At 44.7% G+C, this 22329-nt stretch overlaps 1 protein-coding gene across 2 annotated transcripts in view; it reads left to right on the top strand.

Moving 5' to 3' along the window:
- Positions 1-20281, top strand: part of PTGS1 (prostaglandin-endoperoxide synthase 1) — a 112118-nt gene extending 91837 nt beyond the window's left edge. For both annotated transcript variants that reach the window (XM_073573143.1, XM_073573142.1), the window contains 5 exons: positions 3665-3748; positions 4797-5043; positions 6636-6922; positions 8263-8410; positions 19820-20281. In XM_073573143.1, coding sequence (XP_073429244.1) covers positions 3665-3748; positions 4797-5043; positions 6636-6922; positions 8263-8410; positions 19820-20175 — 1122 coding nt within the window. In that variant the 3' untranslated portion in view covers positions 20176-20281. The remainder of the gene's footprint in view (positions 1-3664; positions 3749-4796; positions 5044-6635; positions 6923-8262; positions 8411-19819) is intronic.
- Positions 20282-22329: the final 2048 nt, after the last annotated feature.

Raw genomic sequence — 22329 nt, 5'->3', positions numbered from 1 at the left:
GTGACCACTAACACATTACTGACATTGCTTTCATCAGGCTCGATGGAGAGGAAATCAATGCACACTAGCTCAAGTGGGCCATCGCTGGTAATGTTCACAAGGGGGCTGTTCTTAAAGGCAAGGTTTTTCTCAACACACACCGGGAGCATGATTTGCAGTATTCTTCAATATATGCTTCCATCCGAGGCCAGTAAAATCGGTCGGCCACAAGACCCGTGGTCTTCTCGATGCCGAGATGTCCATGATCATCATGCAGGGACTTCATGACCATCCTCTGAAATAGGGGGGGACACCATCTGTCTAAGGACTCCTCCCTTCTGGCGCTTTGCCTCCCAGTATAGTAGTCCATTTCTTACTACTAGCGACTCTAGCTGCCGAGTCAGCAGGACAGACTCCTCTGTTCTTAATGCATTCTTTTCGGGCCTCCAGCCCCTCTTAACCCACCATCGGACTACCCCTACCGACCGATCCTCCTGCTGTGCCTTTCTAACTTGATTATGAGTCAGTTGAGGAAGAGTCTGGGGTTACATTTGTCAGTCGGCAGTACAACAACGGGTGCGCTTCACTGGATGCTCCCAAGAATTTAGCACAGCACTGCATAGAGAGGGCATTAGTTTGATGTCCATGGCACAAAGTCTTCACCTCCGAGGCGGGGACCTCTATCAATCCTCCCTCTTCTTCCTCAATTGAGGGTTCCCTAGGCAGGCGAGAGAGGGTGTCTGCATCAATGTTACTGATCCCTGGTCGATATTTTAAGCTGAAATCGTACAAAGAGTGCGGAAAGCCACCGGTGCACCGTGACATCCAGTTTTGCTGTAGTTCTCACGTAGGTTAATGGATTGTTGTCAGTATGAACCACGAAGTGTACCCCATAGAGGTATAGAGGTAGTCATGCAGCGTGTCCACTACTGCCCATTTCAGAGCCAGAAACTCCAGTTTGTGAGCTGGGTAGTTGCGTTCACTAGGAGTCAATCCTAGACTAATGTAGTAAACGGGACGCAGACAGCCATCATGGTCCTGGTAGAGAACCCCTCCTTGTCCATCGAGAGAAGCATCTATATGTAACACATATGGTTTACTGGGGTCTGCATAGGCCAACACTGGAGTTTGGGTCAAACAAGACTTCAGTTTCTTAAATGCCTCATCGCATACAGGTGTCCATCTTTCCCCAAAAAGTTCATTAACTCAGAAGTAGACCCTCTTTCTTGACTTTGAAGAGTGAGCTGTCCTCCCGGAAGGGGAATACCCTTGGGTAAGGGCAGTTAACGGCTTCGCAATCCGAGAGTACTGGGGTACAAATCTTCAGTAATATCCACAAAAATCCTGAAAAGGACCAAAGCTCCTTCAGTTTGGTGGGCTTAGGCCAGTTTACAACTGCCTCCACTTTGGCGGGATCAGTGGAAATTCCTTCTCTGCTAACTATGTGCCCCACATATTTCACAGTCGTCTGGCAAATCCTGCTCTTGTCAATGGACAACTTCAACCCAGACTCCTTCAACCCTTCAACCCAGCCTCCTTCAACCGCTCCAGCACCTTGAACAACCGCTGGTTGTGTTCTTCTAGAGTCTTCCCAAAAACAATAAGATCATCTAGATAAACCAGGACCTCACGTAAATGCATGTCGCCCACTACTTTGTCCATACATCTCTGAAAAGTGGCCGGAGCACCTGTCAGTCCTTGAGGCAGTCTCTGAAACTCTAAGAACCCAGTGGGGCAGATAAAAGCGGTCTTCTCTTGATCTTCTTTTGACATGGGTATCTGATAGTAGCCACTCCGGATATCTAACACAGAAAACCATTGGCTCCCTTGCAGACAATCCAAAGCTTCATCGATTCGGGGCACAGTGTACTGGTCAGGGACCGTACATTTGTGCAAAGTATGATAATCCACACACATCCGAATAGCTCCATGTGTTTTTTTTTTTTTTTTTTTTGAGCTATCACAATAGGGGAAGCATAGGGGCTACTAGACTCTGACTCCTGTGTCTAACATACCGCGTAAATGCCGCCTGACATCTTCGGGATCTCTCTCGGAAAGGCGTTTGATCCTTCATTATCAACCATACTCTGGGGACACGGCTATCATGGATGGGAAATTATTCTTTCCTCGAGATCTGCCCGATTAAGATCAGGGCTGTGGGTAACTGTCCCCCCTTTTTCCTTCCTGCGGTCGACCATTTTAGAGTGGGCAAGTTCAGTGAGTCGGTTAACTATTTTCAGTATCTCTTCATCAGACGCATCACGGAGCTCACCACTCACTGCAAAGCTTTGTTTAGCTGTAACATCCATCTCTTCGCACCACAAATACACTTCTTGCTCTGTTACGGTCTCCATAGTAAATACTCCTGTATTAGTTCTGGAATCTCAGCAGTGCCTCCACTGTAACACCCCTTTTAGGGCTACCACGGTGCACTGCGTTGTAGTGTACTCACTGTAAATAGCGCTGGTGGAACCACAAGTCTCAGAAGGGCACTCACTGTGTGTCTCAAACGGTCGGAGGATTCTCTGGACACCAGCTGTGGCGGCAGGATTTAGGCCTTTATGCAGTGGGAGTGCTGGCAGAACTCTCCGGATCTTTGCTCTCTCTAGCAGCGCGGGTCTCTCAGCGGGGGCCGCCATACTCTGCAGCGTAGTGGAATGCAGATCCCCACTGCTCTGTTTCTCACAGCAAGCTGCCACACTTCTCCTTCTCTCCACATTTACTTTCACTTTCTGCCCAGCTTCCTCCCCCAAGTCCCTCCTCCTCCAATCCTCTCTCTCTCTCTCCTTCTATCATCTGACTGAAACAAGGGTCCCTGGGAATTGTAGTCCACTGCCACTCAGGGGAAAAACGATTAATGTCTGTAGGTCCCTGTAACAGCCGCTGCAAAACTCTTCTTAGTGTCTATAAGCTCCAGTATGCCGGTAGATGCTCTGACAGTTCCCTGTGCAGGTGTTACATTCATACTCATCTACAAGCTTTCCTCTGACCTACTCCAGTTTAAACTCATAATCTAGGCGTTCATCTAGTGCATTTACAAGTGTCATAGCATGGAAATCCTTTAGCTCTTCCCCAATGCCCCACAGGTGCTCCACAATTTCTAGAGCATTGATGTAATCCTGCATATCTTGGCCCTTTTTTAGCATGGACTGAAAACTTTCTCATTTAAATAATTTATTGCTGAAATGTATCCTTTCATGCACTTTCTGCAGCTGTTCCCACACTTCTTTGTTCATTTATATAACTTGTCAGCAGATTAATCTCTGTATTGTCCATACGTGAAACATTGAATATATAATCCGGAACAAAGATAGCACCGCTTTAAACTAGTGTTCCTTATAGCTTAGGGTCTTTAGAATCTTGTGCAAAGTAAAGTGTGCTCCAGTGTGTGAGCAGGATTTTTTTTTTTATATAAAATAAGCAGTATTCCAACAGTTAAGAGGACCACACACACACTTTATTTTTTATGGTTAAATATTTCATAGTCGGTGATGCTGAAAGTTCATCTGATATTTGTGATCACTCTTCTGTGTAGACGGTCTTGACACTCCAAATCTATTAGCTTGCTTTATCTGGCCGTTTTATCCTCATTAACAGTGCACTCTCACAATCTGATGGAGCATAATATGATGCTTCTCCTAATTGGTGGCATCAGTATGATGAAGGGCTTGCTCATCTCTTCTAGGTTGACCTCAGCCACGTATATGGAGATACTTTGGAGCGGCAACATACTCTGCGACTTTTCAAAGACGGCAAATTAAAGTATCAGGTCTGTATAATAACTCTGCTGGCTTCTGGAAGGGATTCTGGATTTATGACCTAATATGCAGATTTAAAGTACTTGACAATATTCGAGTGTGGAAAAATGTTGCAAAGTAAGGTTTTAAAAATAGAAGTGTTGTCTCTTATCAGTTAATGACATACAGTTAAGTGACCAAAAGAGAAATGTAAATTTCATCAATATTTGATCACCGATTTTCTTCTAGATGCGTTTGGTGGACCAATCGCAGATCATCTTCTGTGGTTCTTTCGTTAAGATGTTTTGAACCTCCTCTGCAGAGTGCCTTCAAAAACTACAAGTGTATCTAGAAGAATTGAGGGGTTTTTGTTTTGCTTTAGTTCCTTGTTCTCTGTACATTTGGGGACATGTTCCACCCCCACCCACCTCTCAATGCACAGATATAGCTGCCCATGGAAAGACGAGATGCAAAATCAGGCCTGGGTCCTGCTCTGCCCCAATCTAGTGAGACCTGCTGGCACATAGTAAGGGGAAATACTAGAGTTGGGAACACCCGATTGCAGTGGGATGGCACTTACACTTTTTTTTTTTTTTTTTTATTCCTCCTATGAAAATTATGTCAACTACATTAATACCACGTTACATCTAAATACTGCGGGGTATTTGCAAATTTTTGTTTTATTCCCAGGTCTAACACTTTTTTAGTTTTGAAACTGATTTCTAGCAATAAATGTGTGCATCATGCACAAAGTAGACATGGGGGAGTTGGGTGAACTTGGGTGTATAAAAGGTACATGAATTTCAGACATATAAGAATTATATTTTATAATATAAATTCCCCCACACTTCAAAAGTTTTTTTTTTTTTTTGGTCAGATTGAAAAGTTCTTCACTCCCACCCCCACCCCATCAATGCAATAGACTTAAAAACCCTGGTCTAAGTGCTGTCATGATGGCGCTTGTTTTTATGTATATGTATTGCGGTGTTTTCATACCATTTTTCTCTAGGTTTTTTGCAAATTTACTTGTAACATTGAGCTAAAAAAAAACACCTTTCTTCATGGGTCTTTGTACTTCAGATAATAAATGGAGATGTGTATCCACCAACAGTGGTTGATGCTCCGGTTCACATGATCTACCCGGAGACTATTCCCAATGAGAAGAGGTTGGCTATGGGACAGGAGGTCTTTGGTCTTCTCCCTGGACTAATGATGTACGCAACCATTTGGCTTCGTGAGCACAATCGGGTGTGTGAGGTCTTAAAAAAGGAGCATCCCGTGTGGGGCGATGAACAGTTGTTTCAGACTGCAAGACTTATCCTCATAGGTAAGCAAGAAAATAATCCGGTTAGGAGTACAAATGCCCCCTCACATCAGCATCATGCACATCTCCGAAATAAAGAGGTTATTTAGAAAGAAAACGTGTTTTTGTTTTTTTATAAAATGTAAAAGCCATGCAACCATGTCAAGGTGTACCTTCAGTATGGAAGGACCCAAACAACTAAGTCCTACCTCTCCATGTGCCAAACCAGGCTCTTCTGAATGGGGGAGTGGAAAGTAAACCAGGTGTAGATTGCAGTTAAAACCTTGTATAGAAAAGATGTGTAGATAAGAATGCTGAGCCCTATAGGATACCACCCCCCCACTCCATCCAGATGTACTAGGGGGGAAAAAAAGCATTGTTTGTGCACCTGTACACCAAGTACTGGGTGGCCAATATGCATACATACACTCCAACTAATGAATACGTGACATATAGTGATTGGGGACCATCCATATTTGGATACACCTTGACATGGTTGGAGGCTTTTGCACTCTTTGTTTGATCAAAAAAAGCTAACTATGTGCTGTACATTACTATGTACCTTACATTTTTAATATTAATAGCAATATTGGAGTTCATGTATTAGTCAGTGTGCTGATACATCATGTATGTATAAGTTTACTGTATAACATGTCCTACAGCAACAATGAAGGATTTATGTACTGCAATATTTACTCAGGATCTTAGAAGTTGGGATATCCACTGTCTTTTTTTTTTTTTTTTTTTCAATATTTAAAAGTATTTGGTTCCCTTAATTCCATTTAGTTTCGCCTAGCACAGCTTCATCTGGGGACACCATTCCACTTTACAGACTGGACACACTTCGACAGACTGAAATTAATTTTTCTAACAGATTAAGACTGCAGTGAATAAGATGTGTTTTTAATAGCTGTAAAAAGTTTGCAAGGGTATGTGTTAACACACCAGAAATGCTGACTTGCGGTCCCTCAAGTCAGGGCACCTGGAGCTCTGTACTGGAAAATGGTCTTAAGTGTCTTTACAAGTTATACTCGTTATGAACCTCCTGTTTTTATAAGGGTCGACTAACCCCCTGGGCACTGCCAACACACTGGAAAATTTGGAAAGCTGGTTCAGGGGAAGCCAAATATGACTCGAGGGGGGGGGGGGGGGAGAGAGAAGAGAGAGACTGACAGAGAGAAGAGCCATGCAGGGGCATTGCCTAAGATAGGGGGGGGGGGGAGAGAAGAGCCATGCAGGGGCATTGCCTAAGATGGGGGCGGGGGGGGGGGAGACTGACTGACTGAGAAGAGCCATGCAGGGGCATTGCCTAAGATGGGGGCGGGGGGGGGAGACTGACTGACTGGGAAGAGCCATGCAGGGGCATTGCCTAAGATGGGGCGGGGGGGGGGGGCGGGGGGGGGGGAGACTGACTGACTGGGAAGAGCCATGCAGGGGCATTGCCTAAGATGGGGGGGGGGGGGGGAGGAGTATAATTAAGAAGGAAGTAATCTCAACATTTTGGACCTATTTAGATAAACTGAATGTCCTGCCTAAAACAAACTGCTAAACTAGACTAGAATGACATGAACATTTAGTCCTACAGACTCCAAAATGGTTTTGTTTTTTCTTTGTAGGAGAGACCATTAAGATAGTAATAGAAGACTATGTTCAACACCTCAGTGGATATTACTTAAAGCTGAAATTTGATCCTGAATTGCTCTTTGGCGTCCAGTTCCAGTACCGCAACAGGATTGCTGTTGAGTTTAACCAGTTATACCATTGGCATCCCCTCATGCCAGACAGCTTTAACATTTCTGGACAGGATTACAGCTATAGCAACTTCATCTATAACACCACAATGCTCACAGATTACGGGGTGGAAGCTCTGGTGGAATCCTTCACAAAGCAGATAGCAGGAAAGGTAAACTGGGACTACACTGCTTATCCGATGACATGTATGTAAATGCACCGATCTACAGATACACAATGGTCATTTCCAACTACAAATTGAGTCATACCTTCCTGATTGCTGGGGGTTTGACCTGTGGGACCAAAAAATATATCTTTACTTCCTTCAGTGAATGGAGCGGTGGGGCGCATATGTCATAGTTTCTTGTCATGGGGCACTTCACAGCCCTATAATTGGGATCGATAGATGTTCTGGATGGGTAATTTGTCCAGTTAGGAATTGCGCTTCATTGGACTGTCCTACTGACTGAGGGGTCCGGCCTTAAGAACACAAATGTGCTCAACCGAGCTGAGCATGCATGTGTAATGGGTGGTAGACATTAACGACTCTTGGCCAACTGATATTAAAAGTCTACGACATTCTCTACACCAGCTTGTAACTAGTGGGCAAAATCGCCATCGCTAGTGATCCTACACTATAAAATTGTGTTCCTCTTGGATAGAGAAAATTACTATATTCTCCCACCTGGCATTGCCTTCTCAACATCATTCACCTTTTTTTAGAGGTTTTGCAGCTATCCACAGGATGTATGATCACCGAGGGCCTGACATAGAGAAAACAAGGGTCTCCTGTGTAAATGGTGGTGGCGCGCATGCTTGAACATCTTTGCTCCCGTTATGACTTGAATGTAGACAAGTCCCAGTTGCTGAGCATACGCATCATGGCTCCATTCACATGGGGGACACCATTCTCCAGATCACTGGGGATCTGACCAATTGGGATGTCTACAGATCATGTGGCTGGAACATTCTTGTATTTACTGGGAAAACCCTCTTAAAACCTACTAACGTGGATGGTTCTCGCCCTTACCTGGCCAATACATTAAGGATTAATCTTCAATGCTCCAAGCTGCTTTTTATTCCCTGTGGGCTTTTTCTCAGCAGCGAGTACATACACGTGCCACACTACTCATAGTTTGTACGCTGCTCGGGGAGGAGACTTATTTCATCATCCAACCCCAGTATATGTGTCGCCCTCGGCTGCAAATCTTGTTACACCTGGATACAAATTACATCCTAATGAGACGATTTACATGACCGGTAAGATTTTGAATGCGGTAATGTAAGTCGTAGGTTTGATTTGGATCCAACTTGCTATATTATTCCATGAGGGATTAACAATGGTGTTATCATAGTCTGAGATTGAAAAGGAACATGTTTTATAGTTTTTATGTAGTAAAAATGAACTGGAAACATGGTTTACCAGGTCAGTGTGTGATTACGGAAACCCCAAACAGTAACCGCAACCTTTTTTTTTTTTTTTTTTTTTTTTTTTTTTCTTTTCTTGAACAGGTGGGTGGTGGAAAGAACTTGCACCCTCGTCTCTTGCACGTCGCTATCGGAATTATTGATGAATCCAGAAAACTTAGACTACAACCTTTCAATGAATATCGCAAAAGATTTGGCTTGAAAGCGTACAAGTCTTTCCAGGATTTAACAGGTGCAATGATTAGAAAAGATGTAGTGTCTCTGTACATCATGACTCTTGGGGAATCTACTGCACCAATGCTCAACTATGGCCCCTTGCCGCAGTGGTGCATTGCAGAGGATAGGGGGATCTGGATGTGTTCTTTTCAGTGGTAAAATCCCTTTTAGTAAGTGTCTATTTTCTAATCATTTTAACCCTGATTCACCAAGACTAAGTGTGCATCCGAGGAAAATGCACCACACTAAAAGGCTTTTGTCTCATGAGGAATGCGGCACACCTTTCAGCTTGTATCATCCTGCAAAAGAAATGTATGCCAGTCATTTGTCACCTTTTGTGGCATAAATCATGGTGAATTTGGTGTGTGAACTCTTACAGTTGTGGCCAAAAGTATTGACACCCCTGCAATTCTGTCAGATAATACTCAGTTTCTTCCTGAAAATGATTGCAAACACAAATTCTTTGGTATTATTATCTTCATTTAATTTGTTTTAAATGAAAAAAACACAAAAGAGAATGAAGCAAAAAGCAAAGCATTGATCATTTCACACAAAACTCCAAAAATGGGCCAGACAAAAGTATTGTCACCCTCAGCCTAATACTTGGTTGCACAACCTTTAGCCAAAATAACTGCGACCAACCGCTTCCAGTAACCATCAATGAGTTTCTTACAATGCTCTGCTGGAATTTTAGACCATTCTTCTTTGGCAAACTGCTCCAGGTCCCTGATATTTGAAGGGTGCCTTCCCCAAACTGCCATTTTTAGATCTCTCCACAGGTGTTCTATGGGATTCAGGTCTGGACTCATTGCTGGCCACCTTAGAAGTCTCCAGTGCTTTCTCTCAAACCATTTTCTAGTGCTTTTTGAAGTGTGTTTTGGGTCATTTTCCTGCTGGAAAACCCATGACCTCTGAGGGAGACCCAGCTTTCTCACACTGGGCCCTACATTGTGCTGCAAAATTTGTTGGTAGTCTTCTGACTCCATAATGCCATGCACACGGTCAAGCAGTCCAGTGCCAGAGGCAGCAAAGCAACCCCAAAACATCAGGGAACCTCCACCATGTTTGACTGTAGGGACCGTGTTGTTTTCTTTGAATGCCTCTTCTTTTTTTTTTTTTTTTTTCTCCTGTAAACTCTGATGCCTTTGCGCAAAAAGCTCTACTTTTGTCTCATCTGACCAGAGAACATTCTTCCAAAACGTTTTAGGTTTTTATTCGGTCGTCCATGACAGCACCACCTGAGAGAGGGGATCCGCCCTTTAGGAACAGGAAACCTACAGATACAAAAAGGGTGGCACCTCTCCCACGCATCAGTTGGTTTCCTGTTCCTAACAAGGACAGAACTCCCTACAGATTGTCCGTCATGGATAACTGAAGACCCAGGCCAGCGGACCGGCTCAGGTAGCGGGGGGTTCTCCTACCTCGGTCTCGCTGGGAGCCCTGGATGCGCCACGGTGGGTCCGGGTAGGATTTCCACGGCAGTGGTAAGAGCAGGCAGAGACAGGGTCCAGCGGATGCCTTCTCCATGGGACCGGTGAGGTAAGTGGGGTCCCCCTGTGTCTCCTTCCCCGGAGCGCTCCGTTCGGGCGGGCGCCGCCGGTGGTGTCCCACAAGGGAGCGACGGTTCTGAGCCGGCGGCGCGGTGCTAGCCCCTTGCCGCGCGTCCCCGCGCACGGCGGAAGTGACGCGGCGGAGGGGGCGGGGCCTAGCGCCGAAACCGGAAGTCGGATGCCGGTCGGCTTCCGGTTGTGGAGGACACGCGCCGATGCGCGCCCGCCGCCTGGCGGGCCTGAAGGGGAGGGGGAGGATCGCAGAGCGGTCCAATGGGGGGCCCGAACACCGGACGCAGTGCCTGCTGATCCGGAGGGGAAGCCTTCTTGATGCAGAAGGCATTGCTGCTGAGGTGCTTCTGGAGGCCCAGCGATGGACACAACAGAAGCCCCCATGGACCCACAAGAGGTGCAGCCCGTGGCAAAGCACCCCAGTGACCAGCCTAAGAGGCGGAAGGAAGTGGACAGAGCCACAGTAGCTCCTCTAGGCCAAAGGATCCTCCTGCAGCCCCCCGTGATCCGGTACCTATCCTCATCTGCAAGGGTAAGAGATCTGCGAGAATGTACCCTGATGCAGTGTCCCTTTATATTTTTTTTGATTCTCAGGGGAAGAAGGCCACAGGGAAACAGAAGCACAAGGAATGTGCCCTCCGTAGTTGCCCCTTACCAGATGGTCACCCTAAGAGATTGTCAGTCTTGCGTGAGACAGACGGTAGGGACGGAGATGAGGGGTAGAACGTGAGTGGAGTTTCAGACTTACACTCTTCCCTATTTATGCAGGTAGCGGAAGAAGCTCCAAGCTTTGCTACGGACCTGAGGCAATTAATCAGGACGGAAATAAAAGCCCTATCAAAAGAAGATTCTTCAAAAAGAGGACGGGCTACTGTTTCAGGCTCAGACTCTTCAGTCGGCCCTAGGAGGGAAGATATCTCCTCAGAGTCCTCGGCCTCCTCTTCTTCCTCCGAAGAAGATTCCAGCCGGTTCTGTTTTCCCTTGGACCATATGGATAAATTAATTAAAACCATAAGGTCAACCATGGGGGTAGAAGAAAAAAAGACAGAACTGTCTGCTCAGGACATTATGTTCGGGGGTCTAGACCCCAGAAAGCAGAGGACCTTTCCGTTAAACGAAAAAGTCCAGAACCTGATAGACAGGGAGTGGAAAAAAACGAAAAAAAGGGGTTCTATGCCGCCTGCTTTCAAGCGGAGGTACCCCTTTGAGGACCCAATAGTAAGTCGATGGGATAAGGCCCCCAAGCTGGATGCTGCGGTAGCTAAGGCCTCCAAAAAGTCATCTATACCCTTCGACGATATGGCCTCCCTTAAAGACCCCCTAGATAAAAAGGCAGATTCCTTTTTAAGGGGCACTTGGGAGATGTCAGCAGGCGCCCTAAGGCCAGCAATAGCAGCCACGTGCGCAGCCAGATCCATGATGGTCTGGCTGGATCAATTGGACTCCCAGCTAAAGGATGGGACCTCGCGAGCTTCCATCCGTAAGTCTCTTCCAATTATCCAAAATGCTGCTGCCTTTCTGGCAGATGCCTCGGCAGACTCTGTAAGAATGGCGGCCAGGTCTGCAAGCTTGTCTAATTCGGCCCGAAGAGCCCTCTGGTTGAAATGCTGGCCGGGAGATATCCAAGCCAGGTCCCATCTCTGTTCTATCCCCTGTGAGGGTGAATACTTGTTCGGCCCCGTCCTAGACGAACTGTTAGAGAAAGCCGGGGACGAGAAAAAGAAATTTCCAAGTCTGCCGAATATATCCTGGAGACGTCCCTTTTCTAGGAAAGGGTATTCCCGCAGGAGGCAGGCCAGAGATCAGAACAGATGGGACAACAAGAAAACCAGAGGTACGGGCTTCATGTTCGGAGGAGGGGGGCGCCAAGAAGGTCCATCACGGGATAATAAGAAACCGCCCCAATGACTAGTGGCTCCGGTAGGAGGAAGATTATCTGCCTTCTACCCGGCCTGGGCCAGAATCTCAAATAGCAGCTGGATACGGGGGGTAATAGCTACAGGACTGCACCTAGAGTTCTCCTGCGTTCCCCAAGACCGGTTCAAGGTAACTCCGCTCAAATCTTCCCCGCTAGAACAAGCTGCCCTGGAAACCGAGGTCCTCGAGCTACTGGACAAAAAAGTCCTGACGAGAGTTCCAGAGGAAGAGAGGGGGAAAGGCTTCTATTCCCCCCTGTTCTTGGTCCGTAAACCGGACGACTCATTTAGGGCTATATTTAATCTCAAAGCCCTCAATAAATTTCTGGTCGTTCGACCATTTAAAATGGAAACAATTAACACCGCAATAAAAATGCTGTTTCAAAACTGCTTCATGGTGGTCCTAGATCTGAAAGACGCGTACTACCATATACCCATATGTCTAGCTCACCAACCTTTCCTTAGACTGGCGGTTCAGTTGGAGGGGTCAATCCAGCACTTCCAGTACGCAGCCTTACCCTTCGGGGTGGCAGTTGCACCCCGAGTATTCACCAAAGTGATGGCAGAGGTGATGGCCCATCTGCGCGAATTAAATATTCTAGTTGTTCCCTATCTAGATGACCTCCTTATAATAGGCAGTTCAGCCGAGCAATGTTTAGAACAGTTACAGAAAACAACGGCGGCTCTACAGCGGTTGGGATGGTTACTTAATATCAAAAAATCCCGTTTGCAGCCATTAAAAATTCAACAATTTTTAGGCCTAACCCTAGATTCTAAAAAACAGGAATGCCGTCTGCCCCCAGAGAAGCTGCTGCACCTACATGGCCGGGTCCTGAACGCTTTCAACAACCCCTCCATGTCCCTCAGGAAAGCCATGTCCCTGTTGGGTTCCCTCTCGTCCTGCATTCCCGCGGTCCAGTGGGCCCAAGTTCATACGAGAACTCTACAGGGCGAAGTTTTGTGGTATCAGAGGATTCTTGGGGATAACTTAGAAGGTCGACTGACCTTATCCAGAAACACAATAGAGTCCCTGGAATGGTGGCTAGAAAGAAATAACTTGTCTAGAGGGGTCCCTTGGGAGTATTACATTACCCGCGTGGTCACCACGGATGCAAGTCCTTCCGGTTGGGGGGCGCATATGGAGGGAATTCTGGTCCAGGGCCTATGGGAACGGGATCAAATACAAATGTCTTCTAATTTAAAAGAATTGACAGCGGTAGCACACGCAGCTAAAGAGCTCCTTATGTATCTACAGGGCCATCACGTACGAGTTCTCTCGGACAATCGAGTGGCCGTGGCCTATATCAATCACCAAGGCGGAACTCGATCCAAAACTCTGATGAATGTGGCAGGACAGTTGTTCCAGCTAGCGGAGCGGCATTTTTTATCTCTCACGGCTCTTCACATAAGAGGGAAAGAAAACGTCGCGGCAGATTTCCTAAGCCGCAATCTGTTAAAACAGGGAGAGTGGACCTTAAACACCTCCATTTTTGTTCAGATCGTACAGAGATGGGGTCAACCAGAGGTGGATCTATTCGCCACCAAAGAACTCAAAAACGAGACCGTTTTGCTCCCTAAACCCCAGGGAGATTCCTCTGGCAGTAGATGCGCTACTGATAAAATGGGACTTCAGGCTAGCCTATGCCTTTCCTCCCCTATCTCTACTTCCTCTGGTGTTGAGGAAGATCAGGAAGGACAAGGCAAGAGTCATAGTCATTGCCCCGTTCTGGCCCAGAAGAGCATGGTTCTCGAACCTCAGGATCATGTCGATAGACGATCCTTGGGTTCTCCCGGACCTTCTGTCCCAGGGCCCGGTCTTCCACCCTCAGGTGGCTGGCCTATATCTCACGGCGTGGAATTTGAGCGGTCACTCCTAAAGGGTAAAGGTTTCTCCCCAGACCTAATTGACACTCTACTAAAAAGTAGGAAAGTGGTGACAACTAAGATTTACGTCAGAATTTGGAAAAGATTCCTCCAAAGCTCAAATATAAATAATGACGATTCCGTCCCTATAGGCCAGATCTTGGAATTTTTACAAAAAGGGCTGGACCTGGGTCTCTCCACCAGTACCCTTAAAGTACAGGTATCTGCCTTAAGGGCCCTCTTTAGCTGCAACATCGCGGCTAATTACTGGGTCAATAGGTTTATCAAAGCAGCAAGTAGGTCCAGACCAATAGTAAAGAATAGACTCACGCCATGGGATTTAAACCTAGTCCTCACAGCTATGACAGAAGCGCCATTTGAGCCCATCTCGTCAGCCTCTATTAGGAGCCTGTCCCTCAAGATAGCTTTCCTGATAGCCATAACGTCAGCCCGTAGGGTAAGCGACATTCAGGCATTGTCTAGGCGCCCACCTTTTCTTCAGGTAAAAGAGGATAGGGTAATACTTAGACCTGACCCAGTGTATTTACCAAAAGTAGCCTCCAGCTTTCATAGGTCGCAGGAAATAGTCCTCCCATCCTTCCTCCCTAAGCCAACTAATGAGAAGGAGGAGAAGCTACACACTTTAGATGTTAGGAGATGCCTCTTAGAGTATCTAGCGGCTACCGATCCCTGGAAGGACAATGCCCTCTTTGTCTCCTACCAAGGCCCTAGGAAAGGTCTTGGGGTGTCCAAAAGTACTCTAGCCAGATGGATTAGAGAAGCAATCTCGTTAGCTTATACCTCAAAAGGTAGAGTAGCTCCGGAGAAATTGAAGGCGCATTCCACCAGAGCCATGGCGACCTCGTGGGCCGAGAGATCGGAAGTCTCCATCGACCAGATTTGTAAGGCGGCTACTTGGTCCTCTCCGAGCACTTTTTATAGTCATTATAGGCTAGACTTGGGTGCTTCTGCAGACCTCTCCTTCGGTATCAGGGTTTTGCAGGCTGTAGTCCCCCCCCTAAAGTAGTGATTACTCTCTGTAATTCTCTCAGGTGGTGCTGTCATGGACGACCGAATAAAGTCTTAGTTACTCACCGGTTAACGGTATTTTTCGGAGTCCATGACAGCACCCGTATATTCCCTCCCTTAAATTTAATTGGGGTGTGCACATCTATTTCTTGTATGCTCACTGGTGATAAAAGTTTATAATTGTAAAGAATACTGTACATAAATCATGCATTAACCTTGGAAGTCCTCTTGTGCTCTGTAATCCAACTGATGTGTGGGAGAGGTGCCACCCTTTTTGTATCTGTAGGTTTCCTGTTCCTAAAGGGCGGATCCCCTCTCTCAGGTGGTGCTGTCATGGACTCCGAAAAATACCGTTAACCGGTGAGTAACTAAGACTTTTCAGGTAAGTTTTGGCAAACTCCAGCCTGGCTTTTTTATGTCTCTGGGTAAGAAGTGGGGTCTTCCTGGGTCTCCTATCATACAGTCCCTTTTCATTTAGACGCCGGCAGATAGTACGGGTTGACACTGTTGTACCCTTGGACTGCAGGGCAGCTTGAACTTGTTTGGATGTTAGTTGAGGTTCTTTATCCAATATCTGCACAATCTTGCGTTGAAATCTCTTGTCAATTTTTCTTTTCCATCCACATCTAGGGAGGTTAGCCACAGTGCCATGGGCTTTAAACTTCTTGATGACACTGCACACGATAGACACAGGAACATTCAGGTCTTTGGAGATGGACTTGTAGCCTTGAGATTGCTCATGCTTCCCCACAATTTGGTTTCTCAAGTCCTCAGACAGTTCTTTGGTCTTCTTTCTTTTCTACATGCTCAATGTGGTACACACAACGGCACAGGACAGAGGTTGAGTCAACTTTAATCCATGTCAACTGGCTGCAAGTGTGATTTAGTTATTGCCAACACCTGTTAGGTGCCTGTTATGAGTTCATTTTCTCCTTCACCTCTGATGTCTGATGAACTCCCTCTGCTGGTAAAAGGAGGTAGTGAAATTGATCTGGATGGGAAGAACATGTCATCTGAATAGGTGGAGTGTGATTGGACATCTGGAATTTCTGAGTGGATATAAGGCAGCCGACGCCCTTACAGGGTTGCTGGTGATCGTTTCTGCTCTGAGATCTGGCATCCAATTTAGTTCCTGTCTACTAAAAGCTAAGTTTTTGCTCTGCTATTTTTCCATGAGATTTTGTCTGTTTACTTAGTGTTTGTGTTCAGCCTGCCCTGGTTGGGACGGGCTGAACTCCATTTTTGTCTCTGATCAGTTGATCTCTTTGCTCTGTCTTCAGAATATACCTGAGTGCTGATATAGTGATTTTGAAGTCTAGTGACTTCAGGGCCTTTTCTATCAGACGTGTTGGACATTATTTTTGGCAGGGTTTTTTGCGTGATTGCAGCCAGCATCTTTTCTGTCCTTTCCTATCTAGTTAGTTGGGCCCCTTCATTTGCTCAGCCTGTCTTTTCTGTCTGTGTTTTGTGTTTTCATCCGTTTTTCACCGACAATACATGTTGGGGGGCTGTCTATTGCTTTGGGGTCTGCTCTGGGGCGGTTTAGATTTCCCCTTTCTTTCCTTAGGCTTATTTAGCTCTCCGGCTGTGACGAGGGGTCTAGGGCACCCTAGGAACCCCCCACGGCTACTGTTAGTTGTGGTGAATAGGATCAGGGGTCTGCAATCTGCTAGCTACCAACCTCTCCGGTTTTCTGGACTTAGCTTGTGTTTTTGTTTTTCCCTCCTCCAGTGACTCATTCATAACAGTGCCACAGGTAAGCTACAGGTGCTGTTAATTACACAAATTAGAGAAGCATCACATGATTTTCGAACAGTGCCAATACTTTTGTCCACCTTCTTTTTTATGTTTGGTGTGGAATTATATCCAATTTGGCTTTAGGACATTTCTTTTTGTGTTTTTTCATTTAAGACAAATTAAATGAAGATAATACCAAAGAATTTGTGTTTGCAATCATTTTCAGGAAGAAACTGAGTATTATCTGACAGAATTACAGGGGTGTCAATACTTTTGGCCACAACTGTAAAGTTGTAGCTCATTAGCACACCAACTTAAAGATATTTTCAAAAGAATGTGATTTTAAGGAGAAATTAAACACTTATAATTTTTACCTTGAGGCAGATCATGATGTGATTAAAGGCCGTGTCACTATGCAAACAATCCATTCTCAAGCCCTAAAGCTAATATTATTTTACCCCTCCGGTATTGGCTTTTGCTTTCCTGGGGCTAGCCAGACATATCAAGTTATCCCTGCAGCCTCTTTCATATTCGACATCTTTGGCAAGGCTGCCCACACTGGAGGTGACTATAGCTGCTGCTTTACTTGTGGGTTGTCTGAGTAGTGGACAATTCTTCTAAGACACTGGATATTCCTGTAGATGGTGGTTTTATAAAGTCAGGCTGTGACCAGACTGAACAAAATCCAGATCAGAATGGGATCTGATGTCATGGCTAAAAATGAGCGATTTTGTTCGGATTTTGTCCCCGAATCTGATTTTCGAGCCATATTCAAACAATATCGAATGTACCGTATTTTTAGAATTATAAAACGCACTTTTTTTTTTTTTTTCACAAAAAAAAATTGGGGTAAATTGGGGTGCGTCTTATAATGCGCATATACCTTACCGGCCACGGTGGAGCAGGGTCCCAGAGTTGCTGCTGGAGGAGGCAAAAGTGGAACATTGCTGCAGACAGGGATGAGGGGGTGTTCCGATGTACTCCACTGTGGGTGTTCGGTGGTGCGGGGGCTCTGCAGATATTTTGTGAAAGCCCAGAGTCCCCGCACTTACGTGGTTTACTGTGTGATGGACTCCAGAAAAATGGCTGCCGGCGCATATGCAGATGGAGATCTCGGCACCAAGATGGTGGATTATAAGCAGCACCACCATTTTATCAAAAAAAGTTTTTTTTTTTTTTGTTTTTTTTTTGTTTTTTCCTATTTTTCTCAATTTGTGATGCATCTTATAATCCACAAAATACTGTATGTCTTATGATTGGTTCCAAACATATTTGGTAATTTCTACTCTAAATTTGTCCTGAGGCCTGTATTGCCAGGTGGAGGCCAAATGATTGCCTTTGGCCTCTAGTCTGCGAGTATAATGGGCACATTGTTATGGAATAGTGTGGTAAGATAAAGAATAGCATAATGCAAAATCCAGTAAAAAAATATGCATTATAAAAAGGTGTTTAGGATAAATCATTAGTGTCAAAGGACAAATCATCAATGTGATCTATATAAAACCCTTTTTTTTTCCGCTTGCATTTAAACTGTTTGTCCACACTACAATAAAAAGCAGGTGTTCTTTGTGCACATATGATACAACCTGAAGTCTGCACTTTCACAATGCCTCTGGATGTGATGTAATTTATACTTGCAGTCACATGCTAACTAGACTGCAATTATCTTCCATTGAAAGAATCTTGGAGAGTCTAGTTGGCATGTGATCACATATAGCAGTCACAATTCTAAAGTGAATCATGGCTTATTTTATCCTTAACACCCACCCTTCTCTTAAAGAAGCACTCCCAGCAAAGGCTTTTATTCCCTAATCCCTTTTGCCTAAATGGTGTATCTGCATCAAACGCAATCTTGCCCATTTCTTAGCATTGCTACTTTCCTCTTCTGGATCATTAACCTTGCATCAGACTAGTCTTATCACACGGATTTATGTGGACTGGAAGCTGCCATCACAATGTAAGTCTAGAAGGCCTCATTCTGAAGCGCCGTAGGCACTTATGCATGGAAGTAGCACATCGATCCCTGCATGAGCTGGCAAAGTCACTTGGTGATCAGTATTACACTGTTGTCCCATCTTCCCCCAAGGTTCCAGCAAGTACAGGGTGGGCCATTTATATGGATACACCTAAATAAAATGGGAATGGTTGGTGATATCAACTTCCTATTTGTGGCACATTAGTATATGGGAGGGGGGAAACTTTTTTCCAGATGGGTGGTGACCATGGTGGCCATTTTGAAGTCAGCCATTTTGGATCCAACTTTATTTTTTTCGATGGGAAGAGGGTCATGTGACACATCAAACTTATTGAGAATTTCACAAGAAAAACAATAGTGTGCTTAGTTTTAACGCAACGTTATTCTTTCACAAGTTATTTATGAGTTTCTCTTTGTTTACAGTCATTGACAATGTCACAGAGGCTAACACGTGAGGAGCGGATAGAAATTGTGTTGATGTCTGGTGAACGCAGTACCCGGGTCATTACAGCAGATTTCAATGCAACACACCCTACGCAAGAAAACGGTCACCATTCCCATTTTATTTATGTCTATCCATATAAATGGCCCACCCCAAAAAGTTTGCCTCATCACTGAACATAATAATCTGTGTAAACTGAGGGTCCTGTTCCAATTTTTGTTTTGCCTATTCTGCAAATTTAGCTTGCCGATCTGGGTCACCAACCATTATCCTCTTTTTTAGGTGTATCCATATAAATGGCCCACCCTGTATTTAAATTCCTCTACACTAATTAGAAATGCAACATTAACCCCTAATCCCTTCTAAATGTGTCTAGCAAAAATTAAGTTGATCGTGCTTGTTTGGGCCTTTAATGATCTTAAAAGCCACGCAAACTTGTTAGTATGACTGAATGTTTAATGGAGAGCCATGAACATCTTTTACATCCAGATGAAGAATGAATGTAGTGGCAGGTCCAATAGGAAGCCACACATTGCTGACCTGGGGGATAACTTTTAGATGTCAGCCGCTGTAGCAAGGTGCACCATGATGACGGCACAGGAATGGTGATGGGACGAACCACACCTTTTATTGCTTGGATGCTGCAGTCAGTCTTGATCATTACGTGATCACGTACATCTCTGCGCCATTCATTCTTAATGGGACCACCAGAGACTGATCTCTTGTCAATTTTCCTAAACTAGGGGAGTATAAATGAGAACTTGACTTTGGGACAAGAGGTAATCTGATATTATGGAAGGGGAATTTTGGCAATTCGAGGAATCCATGACTGTGAAAAACCGTAATAAAGTCCTCTTTGGGTCTAATAAGCTTTTTTTTTTTCTTTAATTTTTTAACACAGGAGAAATGGAAGTTGCATCACAACTTGAATCCTTGTACGGTGATATAGATGCAGTGGAGTTTTACCCTGGGCTCATGTTGGAAAAAACGCATCCAAATTCTATTTTTGGGGAAAGTATGATAGAAATTGGAGCACCGTTTTCACTTAAAGGACTTATGGGAAATCCTATATGTTCTCCAGAATACTGGAAACCCAGCACATTCGGTGGAGAAGAGGGATTCAATATCGTAAAGACTGCCTCAATTGAGAAGCTGGTGTGTCTCAATGTGAAGAAATGTCCTTTGGTCGCCTTTCATGTGTTACAGGATAGCGAAGGAAGCCCTATATCTTCAGCAAAGACCAGCGATGAGCTTTAGTCAATGTTATATTGTAAAAAGAATAGAAATATATATATTTTCATACTTTGTGAAACAAACTTTTCAATGACTTTGTGAGAAATACAGAACGTCTTTAAAAATTTGAGACCATGTGCAATGGAATAATTCTGCTTCTTTTGTCAAACACTAAATTTGGTTATCGGTGGGTTGTTTTTTGTTTTGTTTTTTTCTTTATAAAGGAGACCTGTCACCTGCTCAAACAATGACATTAAATCAATGGCGTTAAATACCTTCTAAAAATCAATGAGCTCCTGGTTATGCTGCTCTTTTCAGTATTGCACGGTTACATCAATGCACAGGATGTAAAACCTTTTTTAGACGGAATGTCCAGGTGGTCAACAATTTGTTTTCCCTGGGGTTGTAGATGTTGCACCCCTCTCTACCAAAAACTGTCAATCAATGCAGCATCTAAGATTGGCTCTGTAGTATCAGGGAGGAGTGAAGGTGCATGGCCCCCAGAAAATACCTTCTAGAAGTTGGCCTCCAACCATATTTTGCTTAAAAAAAAAAAAAAAAAAAAAAAAAAGTACAATGGCGCAAAACCAAAAAAAGCAGCAAAATCAGAGCTCTGGGATTAAAACAAGATATTTTATCTCTGTTTTGTCTCTTTCCCCTATTCCCCACTTCCATTTAAACAATTTCTTATTTAATCCCGCTCTGACCACACCCTAGTTTGAAAAACAAATTTGAAAGTTAAAAAAACAGTTCTAACTTTCCCAGTCACTCATGACTGCACTACGAGAGAGAGGCTCCGCCCTTCAAGGACAGGAAACCATCAAGATCAGTCTACATCAGTTAGTTTCCTGTCCTTGATGGGGAATCCTCACTATTTTTGCGGTGAGAGAAGAAGCATTGGGGGAGATCCCTTTTAACATCTATCCTGGAGTTCCTTTAGAAAAGGCTAGAGCTCAGTCATTCACTTGGCACCCTTAAGGTGCAGGTCTCAGCTAGGGGCGCTATACAGTTGTGACCTGGTGGGTAATAAAAGGAATGCCAGGTTCATCAAAGCCTGTAGTAGAGCTAGATCAATTCCTGCCTGTAGATTATCCCCTCCATGGGACTTAAGTCTAGTTTTGACAGAAGGCCCATTTGAGCCCTTAAATTCTTCCTCAAATAGGATAATCTTACTAAAATCATCTCTGCTAGTAGCCCTTACATCAGCCCACAGAATAAGTGACATCCAAGCTTTGTCAACAGATAGTTTTGAGGTTAGACCTCACATATCTTCCTAAGTTCGTTACAAAATTTCACAGGTTATAAGAGATTATATTGCCATCATTCTGTTCTAACCCTAGCAATCCTAAGGAAGAAAAATTGCATATCCTAGATGTTGAACGTTTGCTTCGGTATTTAGAGGAGCTGGAGGGCACTTTTTGTATCCTTCCATGGGTCTAGAAAAGGTCTTAAGGTGTTCAAACAGACCTTAGCGAGATGGGTCAGAGAGGCTATTATTAAGGTAGCTTATGTGAGTGCGGGTAGGGCAATCACTGAAGGTCTGAAGGCACATTCCAGAAGAGCCATGGCAGCATCTTGGGCAGAGAAGGCGGATGTCTCCATCGACCAGATTTGGTCCTCTCCATCCACCGTCTGTAAACACTATAGGCATGATCTGTCTGATTCCTCTGACCTCACGTTTGGGAGAAGGGTTTTACAAGCTGTGGTCCCTGCCTAAGATATAAATAATTCTCTTGTGGTGCTGTTATGGGTGACTGAAAAACACGGATATTACTTACTGGTAATGTTGTTTTTTTTTTTTTTTTTTTTGTAAACCACGACTGCCTGCACCCCTTATATTCCCTCCCTGGTAAATCACTCTTTTTGATGGGTGGATCTTTTTTTGTTCATATACCCTTTTTGGTGTTGGTGGATAGATAGGAGTATAGATGTATGATTTAGGTGTGTACACTAGCCTGGCAGTTTTCACTCGTGCTCTGTAAAACAACTGGTGCGGAGAGAGGGGCCTCCCTTTCTATCTTGAAGGTTTCCTGTCCTTGAAGGGTGGATTACCTTTCTCATGGTGCCATCATGGGTTACAAAAAAACACATTACAGGTAAGTAATATCTGTGTATCTGACCCCAATGAGCCCCACCGATCAGCTGCGCTGAGTGCCGCAGCCCCTTGAGTGTTTAAAG

The sequence above is a fragment of the Dendrobates tinctorius genome, unplaced genomic scaffold (assembly GCF_039654945.1).
Source record: "Dendrobates tinctorius isolate UK_male_01 unplaced genomic scaffold, ASM3965494v1 ptg000034l, whole genome shotgun sequence".
In the NCBI taxonomy this organism is placed as follows: domain Eukaryota; kingdom Metazoa; phylum Chordata; class Amphibia; order Anura; family Dendrobatidae; genus Dendrobates; species Dendrobates tinctorius.
Note: the sequence above shows the minus strand (reverse complement) of the source record. Positions and strands in the feature narration are given on the sequence as shown.